The following is a 19,003-nucleotide window of genomic DNA, read 5'->3' as shown; positions in this document are numbered from 1 at the left end:
TGGATCATGCAAGAAAGTGTGAGTTCTGCACCGGTAACGATCACGCGAAGGTAGTGACGGTCGCCTGCGCGCTCAGCTGATTGTACGATGACGCCACAAAACCAAAGGTGATGTTGTCAGGTGCTTCTAGAACCACGTTTTCGGTAAATATAGGGCTACAGGCATGCAGTTTTGCAATATACGCAGGATTGAGGGATGGAAGGTGCGAGCAACAAAAAATGACTGAGCCTGCCTCCAAAAGGCATTCAAAACATTTTTCGCCACAGATTTGACCCACTTTCTTTTCACACTTGGGAGCCGGGGTGTACTTTCTCGACATTTGTTTCGGGGGGGGGGGGGGGGGGTAAACCCTAAAACCCTGTGGTTAGTGAAGAATGATGCTTTAAAATGATAACCAAAAAATAGGAAACCACATCCATGATTAGGAGGCACAATCCCGTCCTCATATCCGAACAGGAAACTTCATGCATACAAGCTGGTTGGGTCAAGTATGCCTTTATCTGATAATTGTATTATTTAAGTCGCAACCATCATTCAGTGCTTGATGGCTGGCAAATGATACTTGAATGCAAGTGAACTCCCGAAGCAAAAATGTTTGATGGCTATGCCGCATTCCATTAAATTTGTCTTTGTATTGTGATTTATTGCATCTAGATTTATATGAAAGTGGTCTATGAAAGATATGGCTCCAGGTGACAATTTAGACGGTTCCAAATTTCGTCGGTGACAGAAAAGGCACTTTCTCACCCTTGCAAAACTACTTCGAATATTGTTTTCACTAGTTGGTTCAGAAAAAAGTAAACGATGGTTGGCCATATGTACAGCAAATGTTGAACCCGCTTCAGTGTGCCTTCGTGTTTAATCCACAAGGTTACTCACCACCTATTTCAAACATCGAACAATTCGGTAACCCTGCCTGGTATCGGCACAGCGAATGAAAAAATAAACAATGTAAAATGGACAGCGCCGGCAGTACGCTTGATGCGGTCATTTCGTGCCCATTTCACTCACCTAACTGACTTTTATGGCATTTTCTAGAAGCTCTGGCTCCTTTGTTTCAAATAAAACCCAAAACTTTAAGGAAATTTCCCCTCAAAATAAAACCAACCAATCCAGTAAACATTTTTTATGGGTGGGGCTATTGTACTAATAACCCTCCCAACGGACCCATCAAACGGACCCATCCAAGCGACCTTGACGTCACCAGTTGACACCAACAACTAGGGAGGGAACTTTCAATGCTTCCTAATGTTGTGTAAAACATGACGTTTGTCATTCAGTCGCCGCCTGCGAGTATTGCAAGTGAAATAATGCAATTGCACGACCCGTACGTTGCCAGTGTCCAGCAGTTGTCATTCTTATTTAGTTCATTTATTCGCTGAGGCGAAAGAAATGAAACACCGTGACGATCGAATATATTACTCGAGCTTCTTGCATTGAGGAACGTTAGAGAAACCACACGTGTTGAGCGAATAATAATTTGCAAAGGATGCAATGAAGGGACTCATGCAATGCAGCTTCGTAAAGCGAAGCCTGCTGCTGCAGTAAAGCAGCCCACCCAGTGCTTCGCGGAGTGTGGATATTTGAGCCCCTGGAAGGCCTGGCAGCGCAGGAGCATTGGAGCAGTGTTGACAAGTGGCAGCGACGCTAATTAGGGAAATATGGCATTTGTAGTAGCAACAATCACGGCTTCCTTCATGCTTTTGGAATGTTTTTTGGAAAGCTTTGGAACAGCTTTTAAAAAAGCTGTTTCAAACAGCTTCTTTTAACAAAGATAAAACCAAATAAAAAGCAACAAACGATTCTTTTTTAAAAAGGTGTTCAGCTTTGATTGGAGTTTTAAAGTGGAATAGGCTTTTTAAAGACCTTTTGGTGCAGTTCACAGCCCTGCCCTTTTTCGGACCTAAGCCACTCTAGCTTTTAAACTGCAAAGCCGCAAAAATGGGAAGAGCATTTCGGGGAAAGTATTGTAGTGTCATCATGGCATCATCATATAGTCATTCAAATTCTGCCATTTCATAAGTCATGCAGCGATTAAGGCCAGAAAAAGTATTATGGTCGAGTCTTTCATAACTGGCGTTCGTTAGCGCGATCTCAAGATATAACGTCCGCCAAAATTGGCTCCCATTCCATGTTGTGCAAGGTACGAAGAGGTAATTAAACAATGACGTGTTAAGGAGCATATTTACAAAACAGAGAAACTGTGGTGTCTGTAGCAGTCTCTTCTACTTAGAAGTATGCCAATAGGTATAAGTGGGCTTATTTCATCATATTTGATGCTTTTTCAACACCTTCAAACAGAAACGTTCCCTTTAAGACCTAAGCGAATCGAGTTTCTGAGCTACACACCCACGAATATGTGCAGATTATTTTGGGGAGACTATTTCAAGACCACTCATGCATCTATGGCGTCATCATAACCTTGGTCCAATTCTGTCATTCCGTCAGCCTTGCGGCAAGCAAATCATCAACATGGTTGATGGCGTAATGACAGAGTGATAAGCAACTTGGTCTCCCACGTGAGTGTCCGGGGGCTCATGCTGATAGGAGGACGACGCACGTCGCGTTCCTTTCATAAAGCGAAGATAAAACCGTACCTTGGCAAACCGTCGCTGCAGGTGCAAACATTAGCTCAGCCACACATCGCTTGCAACGAACCACGAGCACACTAATTAGGGATCCCTACGGATGGCTCAGGTTGCAGATGGAATGGGGTTTAACAGGGCTTGAAACTCACCTCCTTTGACTCGACAATTGAGCTCCAGCCTGTCTCCCTCGCTGAAAGTACCCGCCACTGTGTCCAGTATTCGGCCTTGAGGGTCGACTATTCTCACGTGTTCTGGAGCGACTGGGGTAAAAAAGAGCGGCCAGTTAGTTATCAATGACAGGCTGCTGATACACTATTCATATTGCTACATGAAAGTGTCGGACCTCCAATCTGGCTGTTCTATCCACACACCCTCGCTGCAAAGGGCGAGACCGGTTCTCTTTCTGGCTCGCACCGTGTCGCTGTCCATGTAGATACACATGATTGCAGTAGCCGACAAAAAAGAAAACCACACAAATGTTCGACTCCCCGCATATTTCACTGTCTGGCAGCGCCTCAGCCGATGCGGTTTTGTTGTATGTCCATAGGGCCAGATGTTACGCAAACCAATCCATAAGTATTCCTTGATTCTGAATGTCATATTCAACTAGTCCTTGGCTGCCTTGGCGTAGAAACGAGGTTGCATAGCCTGGCAAAAGGAACGCGGTTTTCGTTAGCACATTCATGCGCCTTGTGTTTTTCATAGTGATAAAGATTGGACCAGCGATAGGTAACAGCATCCCGCACGGACAATGAATTGTGTTCAATGCAAAAGTAAAAACCTTAAGCATTAATATTAACGGGCTACGATCCATTGATATTTTCCGTCCTCACATGAGTATCTGTAAAAAGGTTAGCGTATACTGCCACCGGGATTTGATGCCGCAGCCAGCTGCTGGGGCTATATGGCGTTGCCGGTCTCTCGCCCTGTCAGAAAGGGCGGGGCCATAGGAAATCGAGCCCCGTGCTTCTACAATGAGCCATTCTCCTGGTTTCCCAGACGCTTGAACTCAGGAGCCCCTCCGCTCCTCCCCCCTCCCCCCTCTCAGGATCCTGGCTCTCACCACCCGATCTGAAATCCCAGGTCCACGGCAGAATTTTGTGGCGGAAGTTTAACGTGTTGGAATGCTCTGCACGATTCGTCCAGCCCTCTGACACCACCTGACCTTTCGTGTACCCGCTGCCCCCGACCGTAGTACATTCCAGTCAAAGACAGGTGGCGAGCGCCTATGTGACTCGAATCCACCCCTCCGCGGGTGGGTGCGCCCCGGGGCAAACGCTGTAATCTACTGAGCTACCGAAACGGCCAAAGTTGGGACATCATATTCATTCGAGTATTCACATTGCCCAAAAGCATAAAAGGACATGTGAATGTCACCACATCTCTTTTCCGTACACTTGAAAGTTACGCGACGGAGCAGAGTTCAGAGGACTTTGCACCGTGAGATGGAGCAACGCGCGGACCGCAACATTCTCGACGAGTCCGGACACAGGACCCTCTCGGGGGTCGAGGGTCACTGCGGCTTCCTCTCCAATGATCGCACATTTGCTGGTGTGTGATCATGTCGCCCGTTTTTTATGCGAACGACAATCCGCAGTAATCCTGCAATTCCCCAACTAGCCGGTGGGCACCCTCACCTATGACGGTTAGGTTGACCAGGGCGTTACGAGTGCGCGAGTGCTGGAAGTCCACCCGGCACTTGTACAGGCCCTGATCTTGGCGGCTAATGTGGCGCAGCGTCAGCACGGCGGGACGTCGACCTGGCACGAAGTCCACGCGCGACCCGAACACCGAAGTGTTGTGCCACTTCCTCTTCTCCTCCAGCCGGTTCCGTAAATCATAGCTGGGAACAGACGAGTAGGGGCGCTGAGTCAACGTTGGGACCTATGGGTAGACCCGCAACCAACAGGCTGAACGTATGAGGCATCATTAAAGGCATAATTGTAAGGCACAATGATCATTACATATGGATAAAGTGCACACAATGTATAATTCAAGGCATAATTGTCTCTACTTCTTGTTTGTAAGCATCATGGCCTAAGTAACTGCTCATATTTTATATACGGTATGATGCAAATATGATTAACTCAGTTTTATGGACAGGTTGAGACAGATTTTGTGTACCTGACTGAAAAATTATTCAGACCATCGTCTTCGTCTGATGTTAGCTTGTACCCAACGTCTCAGCCAGTGATCTATTCGGTCGTTGTTATGTGTTACGGAGCCCTGAGAAGGACTTAATGGTGCTTAGTCACAGACACATTCGCGTCATAAGTCGAATTCTCTGCTTTTGAATTCCGGGGTTTCGAACCAGGGTCTTCTTGATTCCGAGTCGTGTTCTCTCAAGATGAGCACTTCTCCTTCTCCTAAATGAGCCAACTGGGAGGACAGTTCTCTGGTCTTCGTTTCAGCGCCACACCAGACCTCACAGTCTTACTCCGGATAGTTGCCTTTCTATGCTCTCCCAGTCTAACTGACAGAGGGTGATTGTCTCTTCCTTTTGGGACCTGTCACGGCTACATGGCATGTTACATATGTAGCTTTTTGTGTGGTGTTTATGTGCCAGTGGTCTAACTTTGGAAAGTTCTGTTCGCATCGTTGAGCTGCTTCTAAAGACTACCCTGGTGCATCGTCTACGGATTATTCTGATATTTTCTGACAAGCCCACGCTGTACCGGTAATGTTGTCGTCGGCGATGGGATTTCCTGCGGTAGCCCTGCTTTTCGAACATGTTCTTTGGGATTCCCGTCTTTGGGCTTCCGGTCTACAGTCATGAAAGACATTCACAGAAGTCTTCTGCATCGCGGAAATGTCATTAGCGACGATGGTGCAACTACTAGGAAGGAAGTTAACCACCCAACCGAGACGTTTCGCAAAAACGGATGCCCGAGAGGCTTCATAGACAGGAAGCCAAAAGAGCATGCTCGACAAGCAGGGCAGCCAAAAGAAAAACAATAGCGACGATATCATTATCAAACCGCAAGCGTCCGCCAGGACAGATCAGAACAATCTGTGGACGCTGCAGCATCAGGGCAGTCATTAGAAGAAGCTCAACGCTGCGGAGAGAGCCTACCAAGGTCGGACCACCGACATCTAAAGCAGCACACAATGAACTGCATGTACAACATCCCGTGCAGCTGCGGCAGGTCCTAAAAAGAACAGATAACTCGCCCTCTGACGGTCAGACTGGAGGAGCTCAGAAAAGGTAAGTCGCCCTCTGACGGTCAGACTGGAGGAGCTCAGAAAAGGTAACTCGCCCTCTGACGGTCAGACTGGAGGAGCTCAGAAAAGGTAAGTCGCCCTCTGACGGTCAGACTGGAGGAGCTCAGAAAAGGTAAGTCGCCCTCTGACGGTCAGACTGGAGGAGCTCAGAAAAGGTAAGTCGCCCTCTGACGGTCAGACTGGAGGAGCTCAGAAAAGGTAAGTCGCCCTCTGACGGTCAGACTGGAGGAGCTCAGAAAAGGTAAGTCGCCCTCTGACGGTCAGACTGGAGGAGCTCAGAAAAGGTAAGTCGCCCTCTGACGGTCAGACTGGAGGAGCTCAGAAAAGGTAAGTCGCCCTCTGACGGTCAGACTGGAGGAGCTCAGAAAAGGTAAGTCGCCCTCTGACGGTCAGACTGGAGGAGCTCAGAAAAGGTAAGTCGCCCTCTGACGGTCAGACTGGAGGAGCTCAGAAAAGGTAAGTCGCCCTCTGACGGTCAGACTGGAGGAGCTCAGAAAAGGTAAGTCGCCCTCTGACGGTCAGACTGGAGGAGCACAGAAAAGAAGCCATCCGGGGCGAGATTCTGAAGTCTGATGTTGCAGAACATGCGTGGTTAGATGGCGATCACCAACCAGCACTGATGCAACCGCCTCGACAGAGAGCAACACTGGAAAGTCAGAAAGATCAAGGAGGCAGTCACGGAGCATTGGCTGGTAATCCCATCAGTAAGCCAAGTGAAAACTTCATCCGACCATGGCACCCGATTCTGCGGAAAGGTCACCAAATATCTAGGAGATAAATAGTACGAAGTTCTGACACAGAAAGATTACTTTTCCCGTTCGGATCAGTTGGTGAGCGTTTGATCCATCATGGAGGAGACAAACAACGGTGACAAAAGCGAGTGCAATATAACTCGCACCCAGGAATCAGAAAATGTCCGCATTGAGCGGAACCACTTGAATCAATGTTGCCATGTGTCACACATCTACTCTCGCTCTGATTTGATCTTTTTATTACGCGGACTAATAGAAATGTCGACGCGACTCTCCACACCGTTTACAAATAGAGCGGTATAGTCTCACAAGAAAAAAGCAGCGGGTTCGTCTCAAGGAGATCTCATGATCGGCGATAATTTCTATTGAGCACACTGTGATGCCGGGCTCCACAGCAGTGCCGGCCCGCCGCGCGCAATCGAAGGATTCGTCGGCTGCCGCACGCCGGCCGCGCCGCCTGTAGGTCTCCGAGCGGTGTTCCTAAATAAAGTGGTGTCAAAAGGCGCACACTAAATAACCCAAAGGCTCCTGCTATGTTGAACACAAACATACGACACACCGAAGAAATACCACCAGAAAAACCTTATGGGAGCGGGCTGCCCCCCCCCCCCCGCCCCTTATCCAAGCGATGGGTGACCATCATTGTTATTCTATTTTATTTATCAGCGTAGTTTCTGGTCTGTTCATCAGTAATTGAATGCATGCATTCGAGAAAAAGCTCGGTACGTTTTGTTCATGGTCTCAGACAACGCCCTTCCAGGCCATCATGCAGTCATTGTGATAAATCATGGGCCCTTTTCTCCGCCTAAACTTTTATCAGTAAAGTACGACAGTGCTGCTTACAGCCCTGACCAGGTTTGTATGCTTGACATTCAGTAAATATAAAGTGCTTATCATGTGCTTCCGGTACCAAAGGGGCAGTTTCCAGCCCTATGTCCAGTGATAAATAGCGCTGCACATTCACTGCAGCGGGTTTGTTGTTTGATTGCCTACCTTGTCGGTAGTTTTTTTCTGTAATGAGCAATGATGTTCATTCTCCTGATATGCCTTTTGACAGTGCGACTTTCCGCGAGCCAGAGTCCTGATGAAATCGCACGAAATTTTGTAATGGCATTGTTAGTAGTGTCTGTAACGGCGGGACATGACATTCGTGATGCGTATGAACTTAACAGGGTTCCACTAACAGAAACGGACGAACCAATCCCAATGAATCGCTGGTAGCTGTGCGTGTGCTGCTGTCGCCCGGCGGCCGGGACAGCCAGCGACACCATCACCCCGCACATTGACGCCACAGGGCCGCACAGCTGGCCTCCGTATCTTCGAGACGCCATGTGCGCCGTTCAGTGCAGGTGGTCTGTGGATCCCCGCACGCGGAGTGTCGTGCGCCGACGTCGGGGATCACCGAACAACGTGACATGCGCGCGATGGCCGCATTAGTGCTCATTAGCTATGCCGCCAAGGTAAGTCTGCTGGCAGTCAGTCATGTACACGTCCCTAAGAATGCGCTGCCTGCGTGATGGCGAAGCTTTGGCGATGATGATTACAGATGATGTTTAAGTCCTCTATCTCGCTAGCTACCGCTTCAAGGGAACGCTTCAAACCAATGCAGGCTGGTTCGACGCAAAGCGTATGAAAATCACGAAACACGAGACATGCTTTACGAGACATAATGCGTTCTATCAATTCGCACATTGTGCACAATAACGTCAGGTCAGAGTAAAAGAAAACGCTTCTCCGCCAAGTGTCACTCTATGACCAACTCCGAACATCGGCCACTAGTGTTGCATGATCTAAGCTGCTTGTTATGTTTAGGATTCGTTTATCTGATTCCAATGGCTTCTAGTGCTAGTACACGATTTCAGGATTCCTCTTTTCTTAATTAGGTCAGCGCAAACAAATTGCTGATGATGAGTTTCCCGCATCTGCTACTGGGGCGTCCTCTCCAGCAGGTGCATAGTAATGCGCCATCACGGAGATGTCACCGTCCAAAAAATGACGAATTTTGGAACCGACAGCCTCCGAGCGGACATTTTGGTTCACGGGCTTACACACTGGTGCAGCAAGTCGGATTTGGCCCGCTATCACGGTGTATGATTACGCGGCTGCTAGGCGTCCTGCTGTTGCAGCAGAAAGTTGTATTTCGGTAATTTCGTCGGTCGGTGTGGTGCTTCTGAGCATGTCCCATTGAAATGTGTTCGACCTTGTATGAATTTTGACCTTTGGACATTAGGGTTCTATGGAACGAACAACAGTGGGCTGTAGAGCTAAAGAATAAACTGCAGTGAGTTGTACAGAATGGAATAAACAAGTGAGTTGAGTTAAGGACTTCGTAAGTTCGTTTTTTTGCGATCCAGGGCTAACATGATATCTTAATATACAGTGCAATACCCGACTCCCAGCATTATATTTGCATTTCAAACCGTGCATTTCAAGATTCACCAGGAGAACAGGGGAATGTGCTGAGCTGTGCATACTGTGCCGTTGGAAGTGGCGTTGATTACTGAAAAGTTGCTTGCGCCGTGTTCCAGTTACTGGTGCATGCTGAATCTCGCTCACGCTTTCTCTTAGGACTTCCATCCACAGCTAGGAAGTCACAAGGTTTGATGAGCAAATGTTTGACGGACCAGAAAACCAATTGGCAGAAGAAAATCAAGATTACGAGTGGTGAATAAGCTGACTAATGGAACAACGTTAAAAAGCTCTTTGAACTAGCAAATATCATCTGCCTGTGGAATAATTGAGGAACTCCTGCCTTTTCGGTCGCAATCGGACACGCCTGATCTAGTTACGTGGCAGTGTAATTAAGTTCTGACCTAGTTGGCATTCGTTCAGTCTTCTTTCAGTCTGTGAGAACGTTACACAAAAGAACATTTTCCATTTCTAGTCAAAACATATATGTCTATTAAGAAATAAAATCGTCTTTATGCAATTAGGCAAACGAAACACATGTTGCCGTCCTTACAAGCGTTATAATTCACCTCGCCACACTAGCATCTTCACCAACTGTAAGCCTGCATAATGGGAATGAGCTCAACCGCATTAAGCCTTGCACTCCAACAAACTATGTTGAGGACCATACACTACGGCGTAAACACGGTACCAAACTTGACAACTGCTGAACCTACAAGCACACTGCTTACCTTGGACCTCGAAGCTCTCCAGGATTAACATCCACCAACACCACGTCACAGAGCGCTGTTACTAACATCCACCAACACCACGTCACAGAGCGCTGTTACTAACATCCACCGACACCACGTCACAGAGCGCTGTTACTAACATCCACCGACACCACGTCACAGAGCGCTGTTACTAACATCCACCGACACCACGTCACAGAGCGCTGTTACTAACATCCACCAACACCACGTCACAGAGCGCTGTTACTAACATCCACCAACACCACGTCACAGAGCGCTGTTACTAACATCCACCGACACCACGTCACAGAGCGCTGTTACTAACATCCACCGACACCACGTCACAGAGCGCTGTTACTAACATCCACCAACACCACGTCACAGAGCGCTGTTACTAACATCCACCAACACCACGTCACAGAGCGCTGTTACCAACATCCACCAACACCACGTCACAGAGCGCTGTTACTAACATCCACCAACACCACGTCAAAGAGCGCTGTTACTAGCATCCAACAACACCACGTCACAGAGCGCTGTTACTAACATCCGCCAACACCATGTAACAGAGCGCTGCTACTAACATCCGCCGACACCACGTCACAGAGCGCTGTTACTAACATCCACCAACACCACGTACCAGAGCGCTATAACTGGCATCCACAGACACCTCGTAACAGAGCGCTATTTCTAGCATCCACAGGCACCTCGTAACAGAGCGCTGTTCTGACAATCATTTGCACAGTGCTGGGCCACTTGAGGTGCTCTGGGTCCGCGGGCCGAGGTGAGACCCGGCGACTTTTGGAGGCGTCGTCGCCACGACCCGCTCGTGGACTCAGAGTTTCATTAGCTGATGGGACCAGGTCAGGGACGGTCGTCATGGGATGGCGTGTCGTGGGATGACCGCGCTGCGCACCACGCGAGGCACGTCCCAACGACGCGTTTGCCGGCTGGTGGTCGCCTGGTCGTCGCGCGTGGTGGTGCTGGTGAGGGGCGGGGGTACGAGCGTGCGACGCTAGGCATGGCCGCGCACGCGATGACTGCGGCGCCCGGTATGACCAGCTGTGGGGTAAGAGCATACATCCTACTGCGGATGCGGTTATGCCATGTCCTTTCGCACCGACTGTAGCTTTGCTAACCAACATTTTGATTGATTTAATTTAATTGCTCCCGGGATTTGTCCGAGGCGTTTATGCTATGGCCTTCAACATGGCATCCAAAATAGCGTCGTTTGCACAAGATAGTGGATCATATGATATTTCACAGCTGAAGTGACCGTCTATTCTGTAACTTCACAGCCACCGATGAGCAATTTGGGCGCCACCAAGGGCTTGACAGCAAGACGGCATCCGCTGGGGACGCCAGACATCGTTTCAGGCCTGCGTTCTCAGATCATAACTCAGTCGGTTGGGAGCGACATCGCCTTGGTAACGAGTCAAGTTTCGCACATCGACGCCGAAAGCACCGTCCAGCTGAAATGAGATACGACGCTCGAGTGACTCGTGTCGGTGGACCACTATTGATGGACGCCGGGCGCACGTTCAACGCAGAAATCGAGCCAGCCATAGACAACGGCGATAACATCATGGCGACGTCTCTGACTGTCGGTTACTTGTAGACGCTTGCACGAGTAGGATTTTGTAGTCAATCTGTCCGCTACTTTAATCGCCGCCACCCATTACCCGCTCCCAATTAATGGTACTCGCGTGCTACATGTTCACCTCTAACATGTAGTAGGTAAATAGATAAGCTAACATGATAGACATCTTTTCTGTTGCTTCCGGTGAGATACATCACGGACGGGGTGTTACGAGCCCTCCCATTAATAATAATTGAAAGCGGAGGGTTCAACATGCAGTTAGGAAAACAAGCCATCATCAGTCGTGTTACTGCACAGTGTAGAAGCTACATTTAGGACGCTAGCACAGCCACGGCCACTTCCATCTTATCCATCCATTAAACGCCAAGACCAGCCAGCATGAACCGCATCACGGCCGCTGGTCAGCTTCGGTATCAGCAGCCACTGGGCCCAAAGCGCACGCCGGGGAGCGCCGCGGTCGCCAGCTGTCGTCCGCGTGACGCGTGAGCGCCGCGGCGGCTCGCCGCACCTGTCCAGCTCGCTGTTTGCCTGGCCGGCCGCACTCCTGTTGACCTGATTAAGCTGCTGCCGCGGCCCCGGCGGGCCCGCCGGCACGCCCAATGGCCCGCTAACGACGACAGCGCGTGAGGTGGGCGCTGAAGGCGTCCATTCATCTGACGTCGCCGGCCGGCGAGAGGAGCGCCTATTACCGGCTCCAGGCCGGGGCAGGTCACTGTCAGAGGGAGGCTATTACCGGCTCCAGGCCGGGGCAGGTCACTTCACTGTCAGAGGGAGGCTGTTACCGGCTCCAGGCCGGGGCAGGTCACTGTCAGAGGGAGGCTGTTACCGGCTCCAGGCCGGGGCGGGTCACCGTCGGAGGGAGGCTGTTACCGGCTCCAGGCCGGGGCGGGTCACGTCGGAGGGAGGCTGTTACCGGCTCCAGCCGGGGCGGGTCACTGTCAGGGGGAGGATGTTACCGGCTCCAGGCCGGGGGGTCACCGTCGGAGGGAGGCTGTTACCGGCTCCAGACCGGGGCGGGTCACTGTCAGGGGGAGGATGTTACCGGCTCCAGCCGGGGCAGGTCACCGTCGGAGGGAGGCTGTTACCGGCTCCAGCCGGGGCAGGTCACCGTCGGAGGGAGGCTGTTACCGGCTCCAGACCGGGGCGGGTCACTGTCAGGGAGGATGTTACCGGCTCCAGGCCGGGGCAGGTCACCGTCGGAGGGAGGCTGTTACCGGCTCCAGACCGAGGCGGGTCACCGTCGGAGGGAGGCTGTTACCGGCTCCAGGCCGGGGCAGGTCACCGTCGGAGGGAGGCTGTTACCGGCTCCAGACCGAGGCGGATCACCGTCGGAGGGAGGCTGTTACCGGCTCCAGGCCGGGACAGGTCATTGTCAGAGGGAGTGTGACATGAGCTCCAGCCTCAGATATCGTATCTTCGACGTCCGGTTACACACGTCCATGTTCGCATGCTGATCCTCGCAGGATGGCTTTAACCTGCATCTTCCACGTATCACTCTGAACGTTTGACAGCGAATACAAACCAGTAGCGGGCAGTAAAACGATAAACGTAAACATAAAACTAAGTAACAGCTGAAGCTGGAGACTGGATGTGCCATTGGTGTTTCACGACCTACTCATGTGCTGAGGCTATATTGTGTCCCCCGCCTCTCACCCCGGCAGGAAGCGCGGGCGCCACAGGGCATCAAGCCTCGCACATCAAGAGGGGCAGATGAGCAGCTTAACGTCTATACAAGCGGTACCTCGACTGGATACTATATACCTCTGGGGTTTTCCCACCCCTGAGGTAATAAGCTCTCAAGGGGGAGGGGAAGAATGCTCCCAAGGCATTTACAGTTACTTGCTGCCTGATCTACGGTGGGAAGTCCCTACATTACATTTCTTGGGAGCTTTCCTGCCTTTGATCATGCAGTCAGTAATTGTGAATGCTCTGGCAGCATTGCCTCCCCCGCGAGACACATCATCCATTCATTACCGGAGGTGGGCTGCCGTCATGCCTCAGCACAATTGGATATCCAATGACTCATTGGCGGGCGCTGCGAAAACAGCGGCACGCTCAGCAGTCACGCTGCCGAGCGTCTTAGTACAGCGTGGACTGGAACCATATTATCCCAGGTCTTGTGGTAATGACAGCATTTAGTCAAGCGCGCAGTCAAAGCCATGGAGCTTTAGCGGCGCCCTTAAAGGAAGAGTAGGATGAGAGATGCCGGGCAAGTGCAACCTTGATGTCAGAGGCCAAACATGGTTTACTTGGGGGTCTTCTCAGTTGAATGCTCAGCTGAAATTTTGTGGTGCGTTCATTGTTATTCTGAGGTATCCTGATCTGTCGCTGGCTCATTCTGGAATAATGGGTAGGTGACGATTCCAGATATCTGATTTGTTTTGGCACATTTTGCATTTCAACATTTTGCTGGTGCACCTTGCGTTCCAAATATGAACACACTGCATGCTTTGATTCAGTCTCAGCAGAATTGATTCAATTCTGGCTTAAAACAAAAAGGGGCTGGCTCCGACTACGACACCGACAACTCAGCTCGACTTCGATCCTATCCGTTCCCACGGAGTTAGAGTTTGAACTTATGTTGAGATTCCAGTTCACGGACATGTGGATGAATTTTGAAATCCTTGTTGCTTAAATTGATTCCAGTGAGAATGGTCTAAAAAATGGCCTTTTACATGAAAGCAGCACGGGAAAGTTTATTTCGACAGCTATGCATCGCTTCTTCTGCGTGAAATGTCAGGTGGCGTCAGAGGACAGGACGGACCTTGCGAGCATTGCGGCGCATTAAACTTTCGCCATCAAATCATGTCGTTGGCTCAAATAACTAATGCAGTTGATTCGAAAACTAATGAGCACTGCTCAGCGTGTGGTCTGATTCCAGAAATCCAGTAATTTGGATTAAATCTTTCTAAAAAGAAAATGCAGTTACTCATGATTGGAGTTTTGTGGGTGCACTTTTATGCTGTACAGTTATGAATATGCTCCGTTGCTTAAATTTCTTTAGGAGTCACCTCAACGAGGACTTGACTGACTCGACTCCGAAGCAATGAATGACAGGGGATTTCAAAGGTATCGATGCCACGCCGACTGAATGCACATTTGGCGGATTCCGGGGTCGATTCCAACTCCGCCCCCCGGCAAGCACGAGGCTGGCGATGGGCAACGCTGGTCTGAGATTTGTTCTTGAAAACTTTTTAATTGCAAGAATCATTGCGTTGCATTTTAAATTATGTAGCGTTGTGATATTGCTGCTCCCTCTGTCCAATTTACAGCATTTTCCCATGAAAATGCTATAACTTATGACCCATTTGTAAAGGTCATGTCAGAGTCAGGTTTATCATCACCTCGACAGCACAGTTCATTTGCTGGCATCTGGGCCATGCTATTGGTTTGTCTTGTAGCTATCATCAAGTTCAACGTCAGTTATGTGTTGTTCTGTCTGAGAATGGAGGGTAGGGTCATCATAGGTCAAGTTTGGTTGAACCTGCCCAGGTGAGCTTTTATGCGACAATAAAGGTGCATGCGAATGCAAGAATATGTCGTGACTCACGCCTCAACATGATGTTGGCAAACTTCATGCGACCCATCGTAGATAATTCATTGGGCAAAGGTTACGATGGCTCAGAAAAAATTCAACGCAAGTGAGTGTCGATCATCATGGTTCACACCTTGATTAACGCAAAGTATGCTGTATCGGTGATGCATTATTTTTTAACTAATGTTGCTTGCGGGTACTTACCTTCAGGGGTCATTGAGCTTTCATAGACCAATCAAGGTTGGTTGAGTTGTCAGTGACTGTATGCGGCATCTGAGCTGACCCGTCAATACCTGTGACTGCAGTTGCAAAATGTATAGAGTTCAGCTTCAGTGCCCATGCTCATGTTTGCAAGTCATGGCGTAACGCTGCATTACGGCTACTAGTGCAACACACTTCATGACTCTGTGGCCTCCTTTGACTTGACACAACTTCTTCACCTAGTTTCCGGACATTGGTCATCAGAAACAGTTCGTCTTATTAGGCCTAATGTGTATAGTGCAGCTGAATATGGTGGGTACCATGTGGGAGATAGAAGAACTATTTTGTGTCATAAGGAAGCAGCATGATACCTGTCGACGACCATATGCCTGTCATAGCTGTCATAACCTACCAGCGATCATATGCATGAACGAAATCATTGCTAAGTGAGATGGCGTTAAATAAAACTTAAGAACGTCTCACCGATGATCACAGCACAAATTCCTAAACTTTACAGCAACACAAAGCGTGTGTCACCTCCATGATCTAGCTCGACCTCATAGGTCACATATTGACCCAGAGAAAAGAGCACAGTTGAACAGATTAGACGGTGATTAATTTATCGAGCTTTCCCCGTTTTTTCTGTATTGTTAAGAACGACACTGGGACTATGTATTGCGCACTAGTGAACATTTCAGATGTTGCGACTATTCCATGACTTGCAATGTCATTCATTCACCCATATCCCAAAAACAAGACAATAGCAGAACCAAAAGACAGCGAGGAACGCGCTAATGGCTAAGGAATTCTCTTGTGTTACTTAGCTTGAAAATCATGTCGGGAGGAAACATTTTGTCTCATTTACAGCACAGTCCGTATGAGACTGTTATCATGACCTGAATGTTTTTTACTGACCTGATACCAAAAAAGAACATGGTGTATAACTCAGACGCTGGGCAGTATGCTCCTGCGTTCCACGATATTATATTTTTCTTACTTCAAAAGTGGGTTGGAGAGCCTCCTCCCCCTTCCCCGTCGTCTGGCGAGGGCTTTTGGCCCTATTTATGGCCCTATTGAGCGAGGATAATCAAGCAAATTGCCTTGGCTGCATGTTCAGGTTCCTTATGTTTGCATGGTACGTCGATATGTAACGATGTTGTGGGTCTACTTCCACTGCAAAGGGGAAAACACTTCGGATGGATTTATGGTGCGCACATCCATTGACAACCGTCACACATTTCGATCAACGATCGAAATGTGTGACGACAATGATCTCACTCGCCTCCTTTTAATAAGGAAGGCGAATGACCAATGCAACCGAAGAGCAAACTTCCAAAGTTGGGAGCAGTGTTGCAGATAATTTTGTTTACATTTCCTCCTCCACTTCTTAGTAATTCGCACACGTTTGTTGTAATCACAACTACGAACACATCAGCAATGGATGTCACATTTGTACCGACTGAATGGACCCTAAGCCCGGAATTTCAACGATGCATAGACTAATAAATAGCCTTAACGCCTCCTAGGTGTTTCATAACTTCAACTAAATAGGATTTGAACAGCACGATTGGACAGCTGGAAGTAGTTTTGAGTCTGGGCTAGAAGGGCAGAGTCAGCGAAATTACCTAATCATTGATTAAATTGCCTTTAGCTGACACACAGATCACAGTAAATCGGCGACAATGCCTTCTACCACGCACGACGTACGCCAGGGCGCCATGCATGTTTTCTTGGCACACAAAGGGGTAGAGGGCCAGACTGTTCGTAACTGGGTCCACAGCGTGGCGGCGGCGAGCGGCGAAGCGTTGGAAAACCACACCGTTGTGCTATCGCATTCGTTCGAGCACGATTGCCGCAGGCTATTGACCGCCGCGTCCCATCTGGACCATCAACGCCATTTTGTGGTGCGACCAATTCCGGCCTCTTCCCCCTATAGGCACATATTGCACCTTACCAATCACTGCGTTTGGCGGGGTTTTATAGCCCGGGATGATACCAATACCTGGCCCTTCCCACATACGTAGAGTGATCTGATCAATATGAACAGGGGCGTTGTCACCGCGTGTGGTAGGGGAGAGGGAGGGGGGGGGGGGGCCGTGCCACGAACTAATTTAACATCACATTATGCCCATGGCGCTGAATGGAAGGAATGAGCCCACCACATCCCTCGACATCAGCCCATGGTAGTCTTCTTATCATTGCCTTTACCGAGCAGTCCTCATGGAGCAAAAGGCGGTGGCATGCTTTCAGGTAATCTTTGTCCATGCGATCCTCGCCACAAATGTTCCAGCTCTAGCTAATGCATTCTGCCTTCTCACCTGTACACCGGTGTGTCTGAGTGTGCCGTGTACCAGAGGACGATAAGGGTAACGTCGCCTGCAGGTGCGCTCATGTCACAGGGCAGGCCAACCTCACGGCCCGCCAGGCCGACCACCGTTGTCACAGAAGCTGGGGACAGAACACGTCAGCGTTGTCACGCAGCCCATCACACCGGCTTCATCTGTCACAGAAGCTGGGGATGGAACAAAACCATCACTGTCATGCTGAGACAACCAGACCGACAGACCAGTCTAACCCGACGCCGTCATCGTGAGCCGAATGGAAAAAAATGAAGCGATTTATCTTAGCACTCGCCCTACTGGCGTTTTGTACTTTCGCCACACGAGGAGCCTCTGAGGGCCTCCCTAAGATCTCGAATGTTCAGTAAGCCCAAGCCAAGTAGAAGCGAAACGGGAAAGTTCTCGTCCAATTGTATCAGACACGCTTGACTGGGGAATGCTGAATGTGAGCTTTGACGAGTTAAATTAGGTCATTGGGGTCCAATCAGGACCTTTTTTTAACACCCGCCTTGTTATCTCATGAACCAAGCATGCTTCGAACATATAGAAAACAGTGTTCAAAAGCTTTCCAAAACGTCATCAACTGGGCACTAGCAGACATTCACAGGTGTTACGTGTGATTTATCATGCTAGATAAGGCATGTGAAAAATATTTTTACATTGGCCTGTCCCTGCTGTGTTAAAGACTACAACTGGCAATGCGGAGTTATGAAGGCCTTACAAAACTGTAACATAATAATCTGGAGGGTTAAACACGGGCTCGGGTGGCTGGCTAAATACCATTCACTCGGGTAGGAGGGCGGTCAAGTTTGGCCCACTGAGATCTCGACAAATAAGAAAGCTAGAAACATCGAATTTACAGCGTGTCTTGACCTATACGCGAACCCACTTAAGTCAAAGTTTGAGCTTCCTAAGCCATGACCTTCAGGTTAAATAAGGTCAAACAAGATAACATTCCAGATTGGTCTCTTAAGTGCCCCAAGAACCTAGGCAACTGTTTCTAAGCAAAAGCACAAGCCCATTTGAGGTCAGTGACTTTCCTTGACCTTTTGAAGGTCATGGTCACCAAAATCATACAAGACTTCTCTGAGTTTTGCATTTGAATAGGCGACAAAGATTACACCAGGCAGCATGTTCCTAAAACAAAACGTCTGCCCGGGTCATCTTAGGTCAATGACCTGTTCTGACCTCTAAGAAGTCAATGGAAGATGCATAGTGCGATTCTGTCAATAAATTCGAAATGAGCACTACAACCTATCCCATACAGCAGGCCCAGAGAATAAAGCATGTTGGTTTTGGCTCTAGGTCTGACCCTCATACCTAACCTTAGGTCAACGTAATTTGCTCATTCAATATTTGTGGTACATAAGAAAGCACCTCAGAAATGTATGGCTTCGTCAAACACTCTGTTATTGTATCAGATTGGACGGTTCCCTAGATAGTGCCTACGCTGAAAACATGGTCTGACTTTGGCCTGCCATAGGCCAGCGATCTTACAAGGTACAGCTAATTTTTTCAAGTCAAGCGATCTGCTATTAAATTGTCTACAGCTATGCAAAATTTGGCGCGACTGCGCCGGGCCGTTCGGAAACCATTCTGGAAAATCCTTCGGGGGGGGAGGTCAAC

The 19,003-nt window shown here is 49.2% G+C and overlaps 1 protein-coding gene across 1 annotated transcript in view; it reads right to left on the bottom strand.

Annotated features, from left to right (window-relative positions):
• LOC119094260 (uncharacterized) overlaps window positions 1-19,003 on the bottom strand; it is a 130,366-nt gene that overhangs the window by 84,028 nt on the left and 27,335 nt on the right. Inside the window, exons 2-4 of the mRNA XM_037217335.1 lie at window positions 17,357-17,486; window positions 4,226-4,431; window positions 2,738-2,848 (exon numbers count right to left, since the gene is read on the bottom strand). Coding sequence (XP_037073230.1) covers window positions 2,738-2,848; window positions 4,226-4,431; window positions 17,357-17,430 — 391 coding nt within the window. The 5' untranslated portion in view covers window positions 17,431-17,486. The remainder of the gene's footprint in view (window positions 1-2,737; window positions 2,849-4,225; window positions 4,432-17,356; window positions 17,487-19,003) is intronic.

The sequence above is a fragment of the Pollicipes pollicipes genome, unplaced genomic scaffold, assembly GCF_011947565.3.
Source record: "Pollicipes pollicipes isolate AB1234 unplaced genomic scaffold, Ppol_2.1 Scaffold_4002;HRSCAF=4701_pilon_pilon_pilon, whole genome shotgun sequence".
In the NCBI taxonomy this organism is placed as follows: domain Eukaryota; kingdom Metazoa; phylum Arthropoda; class Thecostraca; order Pollicipedomorpha; family Pollicipedidae; genus Pollicipes; species Pollicipes pollicipes.
Note: the sequence above shows the minus strand (reverse complement) of the source record. Positions and strands in the feature narration are given on the sequence as shown.